The following is a 14,849-nucleotide window of genomic DNA, read 5'->3' as shown; positions in this document are numbered from 1 at the left end:
CAACAACAGCACTGGTCCTAAAGATAGAAGAAAAAATAAATAAACAATTGGACACCTCTATACGCAAGGGCTCAATAAGTACTCATTCCTTCCTCACACCTTTCTTTGTGGGATTTGGCTTATCTTTTTTTAAAAAATAGGGCATGTTTGTCAAGGGACTGGACTGGACTGGACTGGACTCAAATATCCAAAAAATTTATCTCGAAATTAATTTCAATATTCTTCTATTTTACATCACATCAATCACTTTTTATTACTATTTAAATAAAAAAAATTCATTTTTATTACTTTTTTTTTTCTTCTTCTTCTTCTTTTTACATCAATCAAATTTACTACAGTTTCGCTCTACTCCCCTTTTCAAGTCATTTGCCAAACACGGCTTTAAACTACAACTTCTACGGGACTGGACATAAATTAGAGATTTTTTTTTTTTTTTTTAATGTATTCGGATATATAACAAGTTGTCACATCATATTGAAACACCGGCCATAAGATTGTTTGTGCTTAATGAAAAGAAGATGACAATTGATGAATTAAGGTACATGAACGGAGGACGTTCCAACCACCAAATTATATTACGTACGTAATCGTGGGGAAGAGTGTGTGCCTCTTCAAACGACACAACAACATTGATGTAACGTGTGCAATATATGGGTTTTGCCCTTTTGGGATCTTCTCAAGCATGATGCTTAATTTCGCTTTTACTTCTACTAGATTCTCTAAGAAATATGGATTAGTATCAATTTCCTTTCCCGCCGCCCTTTTGTTTTATATATTAACTTCAGAGTAATGATATAAACAGGACTAGAATTTTTTTTAAGTTATTTCAAATGTGATGTGACATTTAAAATTACTATTCAATTTGAGATAATCATTATTGAATTTTAATTTATTGGTGATTTTAAATACTGCATCACATTTAGGACTACTTTAAGAAAACTCTAATCCTCCTTATATCATTACTCTACATTGTATTCAAAACTCGTAATAGTCGTTATGGTGAAAGAGTATAGAAGCATTTTTTTTTTTAATTTTTTTTTAATTTTTTAATTTGACTATAATTATAATTATTATTATTATAACGATTTCGGAGTTAGTTAATTTCGATGTGTTTACAAAATCTTGAAAATCTTTCCCTTAATAGGATTCTCTCTATTTCAAATAAAATGGACTGAAATCATTTCATCTCTAGGCATACCAAGTTCGATATATATATGTGACACACCATTGGTAGAATTCCAGCTTAGAAGACCAAGTGCTTGAAAATTAGCATGATTAAAAATAATAATAATAATAATAATTATCATGATTCACAAGAAACTAAAATTGCAAACAAAAAAGAGGATATATATATATATATATATATATATTAAATTAAATTTAAATTAATTAAGAACAATTAATACTAATCACAAAGTCATAGCAGATAATATTGAATACTTTCGCGAGTAGGGCCGGCCCACATGATATCCACGTGCATGCATGCATGAATATGAAGAAAGGCCACCTTGCCATCAATCAGCCCCGATTGGGATAGCTACCAGTACCATTCACCGGATTATCCTCTCTCTGTCTCTGTCTCTCTCTCTCTGTCTCTCTCTCTCTCTCTCTCTCCCACTCTCACTCTCTTAAAAAGAATGAAAACCCACTAAATTTCTTCACAACCAAACTCTCCCTACTGAAATTAATGGATGATTTCTTTCACACCCAAAACAAAAAACATGTACACCCACCCAAACACGTCAAAAAGAGGCTAAACCCCGACCAAGTGAGGCTCCTGGAGACAAGCTTCGCCGCCAACAACAAACTAGACGCCGAGCTCAAGCTTCGGCTTGCAAAACAACTCGGTATCCCCCCGAGACAGGTTGCTGTTTGGTTCCAAAACAAGCGAGCTCGGCGTAAGACGCAGAGCCTTGAGCAGCAGCTAGAAAATGCGTTGGTTGAAAAGAGGAGGCTCGAGAAAGACGTGGAGCGGCTTCAAGGAGAGCTGGAGAAAGCTCAAGAAATGGCGGCTCTTGCTTTAATGAAACAAACAGGCCCTCAAATTTGTTGTAATATTTCTGGTTCTTTTGATGAGAATGGCGGGTTTTTGCCAATCGATGGGGAACTATTTGCTTCTTTGATTGGTGAATAAGCACGTGTATGTAGCAAGAAATTAATGGTTGAATATAAAAACAAATTGGTGTTATGGTTTTTACTTAAATTTGTTTTATTTTATTCTATGATGAATTAATATTTTAGATTTGTTTTTACTGGTAGATATCAATTTTTTTTTTTTAATTGCTCCACACACACACACACACACACATATATATATATATATATATATATATATATATATATATATATATATATATATATATATATATAAAAGATGGATAATTGAAACCATGCAAATATATAAGACGACAATACTTTTTTGAGTCATTAGTTTAGTACTTTTGCTGTCGAAAGTCGATCGCCCTATATATTGTACAGTAGGGGTGTCAACTCAATTCCTGTTATTGGTTATTAGCTAAAATCAAGAACCGAAAATGAGGTACTCAGTTATTGAATTTAGAAAACCGAAACCAGTAATCGGCTACTAGTTATGTAATAACTGCTCGGTTACTGGTTGGTACCCGGTTATCTGAACTGGTAATCGGGTTTTCAAAAATTTAGGCATTTTTGGCTTATTTTGGGCATTGAGCCTACTTTTTGGGCTTAGTTTAGCCTTTTTGGCCATTTAAAAAAACAATTAGAGCTTTTGTCTTTTTCTTTTTCTTTATATATATAAAAACTTTCTAATCTTTTTATTTTTTTTAAATATGGTTTATTTTTTTAAAAAAATTAATTATATGACACGTGACGACATCTGATTGGTGCTGACGTGACGTTCCGTTAAGTTTTAGACGAAATTTTAACGGAGGTACCATCTTGGTCTTTATGAAAACCACAAGTATCTCCTATGATAAAAATGAAACCCTAACAGGAAAAAATAAAGTCTTGAAATCCTAGGGAGCAAAAGAGTATTTAACCCTTAAACAAATCAACAACCAAAAGATATATATATATATATATACCCGGTCACTGGTTATAACCAAGTGTCTTAAAATGTAAAAACCAGTAACTGAACTGAGAGGGCCAATTACTGTTACTGGTAACCGGCTATAACTAGCCGGGTTGACACCCCTACTATGTAGATCTTTCAGAAGATGACCTGATCATCATTATGAAGACAACTAGGATTTTCTCATTTAAAGTGAAATTAATGGTGACGATGATTTATTTTATGATCTAAATTAAGTTTTGTTGTATTTAATGATTTACATGGTGTCACGTTAATTAAAAATTTTAAATGATGTAGCAACATATAAATTATAATTAAGCTATTCGCTACAGATCATGACACTCCAAACTACACTTGTATTAGGATTTTCTATGATTTTAAAGAAATTGTAGATTTTTAAATTAGGAATTTAGGCAATTTATAAGCATTGAAACTCTTAAAAAATGCCATATATTAAAAATGTGGCATGTTAAAATGAATTTCTCTCCAAAAGGCTTTTTCTTCACATTTACAAATACTTTTTTTCTTCAAAAAATCAAAATACAATTTTTGGTAACTTTACAGTTAGTGGTTATTAGCTAAAACCACTAACCGTAGTTGCCTAGGCGGTTAGTAAAATCCACTAACCGCCTAGGCGGTTACCACTTAATAACTCTAATAATCGCTAATCACTTTTTAAAATATGTTTTTTTTTTTTTTAAAAAAAAAAAAAAAAATTTAAAAACTAAATAAATAAATCAAAAAAAAAAAAAAAAACAAAACAACCTTTCATGTATATATATAGGTTAGGCGGTTAGCGATTTTTCCCAACCACCTTTAAAAGTGGTTAGTGGTTAACGAGCGGTTAATAACCGTATGTCTTTTCACCCATAGGGAGCAATTATAACCTCTCTTACCCTAAAATGAGTTTTGTTGTGTTATGTATTGAAAAAAGGTAAAAGGGCTATGGAGTTGGACCTAAAAATAAAATAAAATAAAATAAATTAAAAATATGCAAAAAAGACAAAGACAAACTAAGAATTATGGGAGATTGCGGATGCAAGCCATTGGGTTTTTTTGATAGGGTTTCTTTACTCCCATCTCATGTCGGAGTTATTGTTTGGATTTTTTTTTTTTTTTTTTTTTTTAATTTTTTTAATGAATTATCTCTTCATTGATATAACAATCAAATTGGACAAAATGCTCCGTACAATGCCAAAGATAAAATTTAGAGTCTTCACAACTCAAATATTATCTATAACATACACAATAGCCTCTTGGGCTAAGACAATATTTATGAAAAGTCACCGTCCCAATCAATTTTAGATCTACAGCAAATTTCGACGAATCATGTCTCTATCCACTGCCAGGTCATTGATTCTCTGGCTTTTTTTATTTATTTATTTATTTTTTTTAATCTCTGCTACTAGCGCTTTAACAATCGCAATCCCTTTTATTGTCTCTACCATAGTGACAATTCTTCTTTATGCATGATAACTCCTCCGTTATTGGTGTATAACCGGTTTGCTCCCATAAAATGAACAGTAAGAAAATAAAAGACCGACCGGAAACCAATTCCGTTATTCTTGAGGATTCGTGAAAACAAAACCAAAGAAAACGAATAAAACTTCACCCCATAAATCGCTATTAAAAGTAGATCTTGAGAGAATACATTCTTATTTAAAAACAATGAAAATACAATAATAAAAACCTAATACACTTTCACGCGTTCCACGCACCATCGCTGGCTAGCCACGCGTCGCTATAATGCACCCCCAGGACCATTGACACATGCGCCCAGGTCGATATCTACAGTGGAGGTGGGAAAAGGAGGGAGAAGGGGGAAGGAGAAAGGGGACGGGGAAGAGGGAGTCGTAACTCCCTCCCCCTCACTTTGCTATACTCTCTCTGCGCTGCTCTCTTTCTACTAAGTGTTGCAAGAATTAATAAAGAGTGAATGATTTCATGTAGTTTCGCTATTGTTTGGATTATTAGGTAAGTTTCCTTTTCTATTTTCTCTCTCTCTCTCTCTCTCTCTCTCTATATATATATATATATATATATATATATATATATATATATATATATAATTGATTATGGAAAAGGGTTGGGTTACAAGGGAGGATCTTTCCCATTCCTGATCCGAAAGGAAGAGAGAATGGGCAATCCTAAAACTAAAAGTGGGGTGGGCTCCCCAACAACAAACCCAAAACAAACAATAACAGTGCAGAAATAATTATAAAGTGTAGGAAATAGGTCAAACAAGTGACCCGATTCTCTCAAGGGGCCACACAAAGCGGTAACAGAAGCAAAAGGGATCCAGATTAAGGCGAACCTATCTGAACCCCCGCTAGGAAACAACATCAACCACTGGAAAGAGGCTGAAGTCGAATATGCACTGTCAAAGTCCGTAGCAGGGACTAATTGTTGATAATGGCTCAAATTGTCAACAAGTGTGAAGATAATTGCTGGAAAATATCAATATTCAAGTTGGTGGGCTCAAGTCATATTTATCTATAAGAGGATAAGGTTAGTTTTAAAAGGAGTCCAAGAACAACTGGAATTTGATTTTTTGGAGAAAACGTGTGTGGATAAACATGTGGGTTGCAATGCTTATCTTCATCATGAAAAGACTTTGTATTCATGATGGTTTCGTTTTTCCAGTAGCAATTAGATTAGAATTGTTTCTCCTCTTTTTTTTCGTGATTAAGCCATTATAAAAGGACATGCAGTCCTTGGTTAAGTGGGGATACGGAAAATCCAAATTGGTGAGAGCATTTTGTGGCATTTACAAAATGTAGAGAGTTTTTCTTTACTGGGTATTTGAGAGGGACAGTTGAGTGGGGTGTACAAGGGGTGAAGGGCTTGGGTTTGGGATATTAAACTTGAGCGGTTCAGGCTTGTACCATTGTACTCAATATTTCTCAATAGTAAAGAAGGAGACCGGATCACGCCCCGTGGATGTAGGCATATTGCCGAACCACGTAAATTTTTTGTGTACGTGTGTGTTCTCGTGTGTTTTCTTTCCAAACTTGTCTTTCGCATAAAGGGCTGGTGGGAAATTGGTTGCCAGTTAATTATCAATTTTCCCAACAATTGGTATCAAAGCTTGGTTGCGGATTTCTACTCGTTAAGAAGAAATGCAGTCCTTGAAGTTTGGGCTTGAAAGGTTCGACGGGAGAATGAACTTTGGCTTGTGGCAAATACAAGTCAATGACATCCAATCTGGGCTACACAAAACGTTGAGAGGAGCAGATTCGGCAGATTGCTCCAAAAACGCTAATATTGTTTCTCTCGTAACGAGAGATGATGATGTTCTTTGATAAGGGCATGTACATCCTCTGGCATGACCGCTAAAAATGTCAGGTTAATGGATGTGTTCTATTAGCGGGTCCACATTTGCATACGAGACATTGGTTTGGTTTTTTGATGTCGGGTATGTGGTGGAAAAGGGTGTCGATGGCTGATGAACTTCCGGAGGAACCCAACATGGAAGTTGCACCATATTTTTCAGCAGGATTTTTTCGACATGTGCCAAAAGATGAAAATTCTTGGAATGGTTTAATTCTAAGTGCATGTGCTCTTTATGGTGGAGCATGATAATTCTTGTAGAATTATTACTGTTGGTGTAGACAGTGTTTTGCAAGACATCCCAGGGCGTGGGGATGGGCATCGGTCAAGATGCGGACTTGAGGTCTCAAGTGGAGGTTGCCAAATTTTCGCCAAGGTGGAGATTGTTGATAATGGCTCAAATTGTCAACAAGTGTGAAGATAATTGCTGGAAAATATCAATATTCAAGTTGGTAGGCTCAAGTCATATTTATCTATAAGAGGATAAGGTTAGTTTTAAAAGGAGTCCAAGAACAACTGGAATTTGATTTTTTGGAGAAAACGTGTGTGGATAAACATGTGGGTTGCAATGCTTATCTTCATCATGAAAAGACTTTGTATTCATGATGGTTTCGTTTTTCCAGTAGCAATTAGATTAGAATTGTTTCTCCTCTTTTTTTTCGTGATTAAGCCATTATAAAAGGACATGCAGTCCTTGGTTAAGTGGGGATACGGAAAATCCAAATTGGTGAGAGCATTTTGTGGCATTTACAAAATGTAGAGAGTTTTTCTTTACTGGGTATTTGAGAGGGACAGTTGAGTGGGGTGTACAAGGGGTGAAGGGCTTGGGTTTGGGATATTAAACTTGAGCGGTTCAGGCTTGTACCATTGTACTCAATATTTCTCAATAGTAAAGAAGGAGACCGGATCACGCCCCGTGGATGTAGGCATATTGCCGAACCACGTAAATTTTTTGTGTACGTGTGTGTTCTCGTGTGTTTTCTTTCCAAACTTGTCTTTCGCATAAAGGGCTGGTGGGAAATTGGTTGCCAGTTAATTATCAATTTTCCCAACACTAATGTAGAGAGAGGTACCAACACCAAACTAGTTACAAAAGCCTCCACATCTAGATCTGACCTAGAAAAAACAGGGAGACAATTACCCAAAACAACAAGCAACAGAAATACAAAAGAAATTACAAAAACATAAAAAAACAACCGGATAGCAGCAGCCGTGGCCGGAAAACAGAAGGTGATACACACTGACCGGCGCGTGGGACACACGTGCCAGTGAGTGTGGACCACGCTCCGGCGTGTGGTGATCGGAGCGAAGAGTGGCAGATGGCGGATGAATGGTGGGATGCCGGAGGCCACAGTGGAGAAGCGCATGGTGGTAAAAGCCTGGTAGAAAATTGTAGACCTAGTTTTGAAAAAACTAGATCTAAAACCTTCAATAGACCCAGTGAAGAAACGGTCGGTGCGGCGCCATGGAGAGCTGACGATGGCGGAGCGGCGGCTGCTGAGAGCTGGAAAGGGAGGATGTCGGCGCATCTGGACAGAATGGAAACAACAAAAAAAAAACACTACAAAAAACAACAACGGGAGAGAGAACAGAGGAAGAAAAAAAGAAAGAAAAAAAGAAAAAGGGGAGGAGGAAAGGAAAAGAACCAATCTTCCTCCCCTAAAAGCCCTCACAAGGAGGTGGAAAGCCCCCACAAGGAGGTGGAAAAGGTTTTTCTAGAGAGAAGTTAGAGCCTCTCTCTCTAGAAAAAACCAGACGGGCGGTTTTCCTCCTCCCATTTATTCTCTCTATATATGTTTATTCTTAATTGTTGTTTATCTGTTTTATTCCTTTTAGAAATTATTTTTTCTTTTGCATGCTATTGTAGTATTTGCCCGGCCTTTGCCATTCTTATTTTCAAAGAAATTAATTGTAGTTTAAAGTGTTCTATATGTTAATTGCAACTTGGGTTTATTTTACAGGCTTTTGTAAGATAGATACATATTTGATTATAAGTATATAGATGATATATTTTCATTTACAACGTTGTTATTGGGAAGTTGAATATTTATATTTTACGAGCAATTTTGGTTATAAATGATACGGTTTTTCATGGTGTTCTCATGATCTTACGTGAATATTGTTTTCTAAAAAGCAGGAAAAAAAAACTTATACCACTAGTCCCTCATTTTCTTTTAGAAAATAATATCTATGTAAGATCAGCAGGATACCAAAAAGAACTGTAGCATTTCTCTATGTATAATATACTCCTAATTTTAGCATATTTTTCCTTTTAGAGTCTTCACATAAAGCTATAAATATTAATGCATGACAAGTCGGTGTTGAGTTGTTTGTCTCCCTGTAGGATATGTTTCGTCAGACTGGCAAATTTGGCGGTGAGCCTTGTGTGAAGAAATTAATAATGAAATAAGAAAATAAATAAAGACAGGGATAAAGAAAATAAGGACAAGAGGTTTTAAGTAGTTTGGTGTATGAACTACATCAACAAGATAAAGCCTGAAGGTTATATTGTGCTCTTATTTCACTTTAGTATTTTACAATACAAATAGTCGATCCTTATTTATTATTTTTATGTGAGGTTACTAAAACCGGAAAAAATAATGCAAAAATGACGTGGCACTAACGGACAACATAAGTTCAGACGAAAAACCAACATAAGGATTTATTGCATGTTTTTGATAAACTTAAGCTACTAAAACTGAAAAAAAAAAACAAAAAATAAAAAAAAAACATTTGAGGTGTGATCTATTTCGGCATGTTGACTCATAAATTAATTTATCTCAAAAATACCCTTAAAATTATTTGTTTATTAGCGTGGGGCCTAAAGTTATCTTGTACCTTCATATGTACGTAAAGGTAAAAAGCTTCATTTGTTACCTTCAATTAGTTGGATGGTCAATTGTCTTTTAAGTACTTTTGAAAATGTCACTATATATAGTCAAAAAATTGCATTCACTACGCCTTAATTTCGAAATTATTTAAAACACAAGACACAAAATATAAGCCTAATTGGTTTGAGTGACAAAATGCCGTTAAGCATTGTTGTTAGATTTTTTTTTTTTTTTTTTTTTTTTTTTTCGTTTGTTGGAATTGTTGGATTGGTGAGTTAATTAGTTCCTCATATTTTATTCTTACATTACAAGAAATTTGATCTTTAGGGGCGACCTCGTTTTATTCAATTGCATCGACATGTCGACGCTAATGCGTTGGACGCTAATGGTCCGGTGCTAATGATCAACTGTTGATCATCAGTGTCGACTTGGAAGTGGACGCTAATGATGACCTTTTAGCAGTTACAAAAAAAAAATTAAAAAAAGTGAAATAGCTAGCAAAATGCAACATTAGTTTTCTAGATTTTTACCACATATTATATTATTGAGTAATATTTCTCACAAGCTATTGTTACAAATAACTTCAAATTATATAACTTGTTTATTTAATTTTTTCAATCATGAAACATATATTGGAAATCACAACACAACCACGTGCACAATTTATTTTAGTAAGACAATAATCATTGTGCATTATAGTATTTCTTTCTACTTTATTTTGTTTCTGTTGTATCTCTCTTTGCCAGCCTGGATCTCTTGGCCTCTAGGGTATGTGACGTCGCACGAAAAAGCATAGGCACTTATAGTCGTAGCATATTCCAGTTCGTGCGCCCTCCGTTTTGCAATCAAGTTTACATTGGGTCCCGTCCACCGCTTTACAAGGTCCCTTGAATTTTTTGCTTTCCTTAGTATATTCGTATCCACCTTCTACAGTATAAGAAATTTTTTTTGAAGCCGATTCATGTCCACTTTCTATAATTAAAAAAAAAAAAAAAAAAAAAAAATTGAAGTCGATTAGATAGAGAAAGAAAGAGAGAACATTACTTGGTTAGTATTCTCGGGGCTATTGAAGTGACATTGAGAGTTATAAAATTATGTTAATTTTATAAATAGAATTTCTAAAACATTGATACATATAGCATTAATATCTTTTCGTATAACCATTTTTAGAGAAACTTTTCTTGATCTTACTACGGTTTGAGCAAAATTCACCTATAAATCACCAAAGGTTTAGAGCTACTCAAAATTCAATGTTGTTTATAGGTAAAATATTATCAATGAGTGAAAATTTAGAAGTGAGAGAAACATGAATCATCAAGATTTTTAAAGCACAAGCGAGACCTAATACGTGTAATATGTACTTGAAGAGGTGAATTGCTGAGACTGCTCTGATATCATATTAAATCACCAAATATCCTAAAAATTTACCCTAATAGAAAAAAGTTAATTTAATAAATTAATTTGTATTATAACACTTGTCCAATACGTAGAATAATTAATTAAAATTTTCTAAACCGTAGAGTTGAAGTTTAAACTTAGGATCATTGCACTTAGGATTAATGTTTGATGTAATCATTTAGTTAATATTCTAAAAATAATTAACAAAACCTTTATATAACATGCCCAATAATTATATAGCCTAGTTTTGGCTTGACAGATTCAAAGTTAAAATCTATATTAGATGCTAAATAAGGATATAATTAAGAAAATTAGAACTAATTACCTCCGTTTACAGGAAAAGCAGAGACGCCGGAGAGGAAGACGATAATAAAGATAAAAACGTATATTATAATTTTAGTCATACTTCTTCTTTCTTGTGCCGGATACAATAGGGAAATAGATGTATTTATATATAGCAAAAGTCATTTCATTTTAAGCTTGGATTATGTTAATATTGCATCAAGCTAGGAATATACCATCAACCTTTGAATATTTCAAAGGGTTGGGCTAATAAAAAAAAAAAAGTTAAGAACAAATGCCTTATTAACCTTTTGTGCTACTACAACCACAAATAGAGATTCTAAAATATTTCTTCCTTTTTGCTTTTGAAATTAAAAATTAGCATGTGTCAACCTGTATAAAAAAGTCTATTGTACCCTAAGTTAAACGTAACAAAAAACAATACATTGAATAAAATCAAGTTGAAAACAAAATCAATTATACAATAGTCTATTGTATGTTTTGATGCCCCCAAGAGGTTTTACCTTCTAGTGTCAAAGGGTTTCCTCTTTGTCAAAGAAAAAAAAAATTGTTATTGATGTGCTGGTGATGTTTGGATTATATATTCTTGTTGGTTTCAATATTTTTATCACCACAAATTTTATTTGATGTTGTTAACTACATTGTATTTGGGGTCTAAAGTGTTATTTTTCACTTACAACTAATCAAAACATTACATATTTCCAGAAAATTAATAGGAGAGAATTAGCAAGCACATATGTGGAGCAACCACATTTGTGATTCTTAAAAGGAGAGTATTAGTGACCAATAAGAGAGTTTAGCTACCATATATATAGTCGCTAACAAGTAACAAGAGAGTCTTAGTGACGATTTTTGGCTCATTTGGAGGTTTTATTTATTTTTATTTTTATTTTTTTGACAAAACTTAAGTAATATTAGTGACGATAAGTTTTTCACGAGTTTTGTTGTCCTTTGTTGAAATATATATAAAATATAAAATAATACAATAAGAAAGAGAAAAGAAAAGAGAGAGCAGAAGCGAAGAGAGACGTACGGACTACATATTGTATATTCACTGTTTCTTATAGTTGTTGAATTGTCTTGAACTATTACATAGATCTCTATTAATCCGCCAAGAATTTTTTTTTTTAAAGAATTTTGCCACACCAAACTAAAAATTATAGTTTCTCGCCCTTGGCTCCACTCTCCCAACCATAAAAAGAGAAACGTTATATATGTTTTGAGAAGTGCTACAGACACTCCCTCCTAATGAATCTTAAAATTACTATTAATAATAATCAATCATAAATTTAATAATAATTTTAAAGGCGACATCAAAAAGTGTAAAGATACGTGTAAGATTACTTGTATGTATCGTAGAGTTTTAGTTTTGGGGATTTATTTTGTGAAATTCCAATAGATCCAGGCGGGCCCAAAGCCCAGTCGTAATTAAAGTTGGGCCGATACCTGCTCAATAATGTAATGTAACCCTAGTCATATAATCATGCAAAAAAAAAAAAAAACAATATTTTTCAAGCTGTGGATGACTGGATGCCACTCTTTCCCTTCAGACACCCTCTCTTCTGTAGTAATCACCGAAGGCAGGAAGGAAACGAAGAGGATTTGGTTGGGCAACTACTTGAGGTAATTCGCTCTAAATCCTTCTCGTAACTGTGATTTTTTTCTTTTTCTTCTCAAGTCCTGCTTTCCCCTTGATTGTGCCTTAAATTTCGAATTATGGTGAAATTGGTAGTTCTTTGATATACCCATATGACGATTAAGACTAATTTTGGAAGATTATGTTCACGGTTGCTCATAATTTATGTTGGGTTGTGATTGTTGATTTAGGGTAATCGAATGGGTATTGTTTCATTGATGCCCAGTTAGAGATTTAGTTTAAATTTTCAAGAAATTGGGGGATTTGGAGGTAGAACCGGAGCACCCCTTAAACTTTATTTCCTCTCTGTAAGAGCTTTGGTTTATTGGACTGGGGACTAAAAGTTTGAAAATTTTCCTTTGTTCTAGCTTTGACAAAAGTTTAGTTCACACCCTAATTTTTTTTTTTTCCTTTTTTGTGAATTAAAAGTCCGGGCGGGCGCGACAGTCTCGCTGGAGTGATGCATACAGAGAGAGAGATGGGAGAGATAGAAAAGCCAATATTCAGAGACACAAGGAGTTATTTCTGTGAGTACTGCGGCATTTGCAGGTCCAAGAAGTCCCTCATCAGCTCTTACATCCTCATCCATCACAAGGTCTGCATCTACCTCTCTCTCTCTCTCGCTAATATGTGCTTGTTTGTATATTGAACTTGCTATTTATTTTTTCTTTGTTTCGCTACTTTTCAGGAAGAGATGGTGGAGAAAGGTGTTGATGAAGAAGAGAAAATGGAGGGGACAAAATCCAATACTTGCACAGAATGTGGTGCCACTTTCAAGAAACCGGCTTATTTGAAGCAACATATGCAGAGTCATTCCCTCTTACCCATTTTCGAAATCAAACAAAAAACCACCAATTCTTCCTATAATCGGTCATCATGATTTCAGCCCAACAAAACCTATACCCATTCAGCTTACCTCAAATGTCAGATTAGGGTAGTATTCGGCCATCCAAATTCCATCAAAATAGTAAAGAAATCAAAAAATTAGAACCAAACCCATAATCCCCAATGAAAAACAAAATGTAACCAAAAATTCTTACCCATTTTCGAAATCAAACAAAAAACCACCAATTCTTACTATAATCGGTCATCATGATTTCAGCCCAACAAAACAAGAGAAAAACCAGATAATAAGAGAGAAAAATTACCGGATGTGGCGTTCGGCCGGATTTTCGAGCTGGTGACTTGCCGTTTTTGGATGGTGGGCGTCGCCGGTCGTTGTGGCGGGTAGAGATCGGCCGGATTTCGAGTGGTGACGTGACCAGTTTTGGATGAGGGGAGGGAGGGAGCACCGTGGGAGAGGAGGAGAGGGAAACGTTTTGGGGATTTGGGGGAAAAAATAAAAAATTTGAAACCTCTAACCTGTTTAAGTCCTTCACGCGTGGTTGTGAATTTTTTTTTTTTTTTTTTTTTAATAAAAAGGCTGGTTAACCCAGGTTGGGTTAACCAGCCTTTTTGGCGGACTGGTTCCGCACGTAATGCTGCTTAATAGCATTATTCTCTAAATTTGAAGTATTAACACTAAATTTGAAGCATTAGCACCAAATTTAGGATGATCGAATCATTTTTGAGTGATACAATCCCTAAAAAGTTAACCTTTTACCTTCTAGGTTTTAGTTTTAAATCTAAAAATAAATTTTGAGGCATTAGAAACTAAATATTAACTCATAAAAATTTAACAAAAAAATAAAAAAACAAAATCTAACAGGACTAGGAAGAGAGAGATTTTTCAACAATTTTTTTTTTTTTTAATAAAGCCACATCAGACTTTGGCAGACACATAACTCCTTTTCCAAACTCCCACCAAGAATATTGTAATAAAATTAGTGAAGAATACGACCACTTTTCCAAACTCCCACCGAGAATATTGTAATAAAATTAGTGGAAAATACGACCACTTTTCCAAACTCCCACCGAGAATATTGTAATAAAATTAATAAAATTAGTAGAGAATACGACCACTTCTCCAACCTCCCACCGAGAATATTGTAATAAAATTAGTAGAGAATACGACCACTTCTCCAACCTCCCATCTCCAACCTCCCACCGAGAATATTGTAATAAAATTAGTAGAGAATACGACCACTTCTCCAACCTCCCATCTCCAACCTCCCACCGAGAATATTGTAATAAAATTAGTAGAGAATACGACCACTTTTCCAAACTCCGTATTCTGAACTCCCACTGAGAATGTTGTAATAACATTAGCGGCGAATAAGACCACTTTTCCAAACTCCCACCCACTGAGAATGTTGTAATAACATTAGCGGCGAATAAGACCACTTTTCCAAACTTCCACCCA

The 14,849-nt window shown here is 34.5% G+C and overlaps 1 protein-coding gene across 1 annotated transcript; it reads left to right on the top strand.

The window, feature by feature from the left end:
• The first annotated feature begins 1,678 nt into the window (after positions 1 to 1,678).
• LOC132176715 (homeobox-leucine zipper protein ATHB-52-like) lies at positions 1,679 to 2,134 on the top strand. The gene has a single exon (XM_059588998.1). The coding sequence runs from the start codon at positions 1,688 to 1,690 to the stop codon at positions 2,132 to 2,134; it is 447 nt and encodes a 148-aa protein (XP_059444981.1). The 5' UTR covers positions 1,679 to 1,687.
• Positions 2,135 to 14,849: the final 12,715 nt, after the last annotated feature.

This window comes from Corylus avellana, chromosome ca3, assembly GCF_901000735.1.
Source record: "Corylus avellana chromosome ca3, CavTom2PMs-1.0".
Lineage (NCBI taxonomy): Eukaryota > Viridiplantae > Streptophyta > Magnoliopsida > Fagales > Betulaceae > Corylus > Corylus avellana.
Note: the sequence above shows the minus strand (reverse complement) of the source record. Positions and strands in the feature narration are given on the sequence as shown.

Excerpts from the sequence above, each read along its gene's own strand:
- LOC132176715 (XM_059588998.1), top strand. The coding sequence starts at position 1,688 with ATGGATGATTTCTTTCACACCCAAAACAAAAAACATGTACACCCACCC.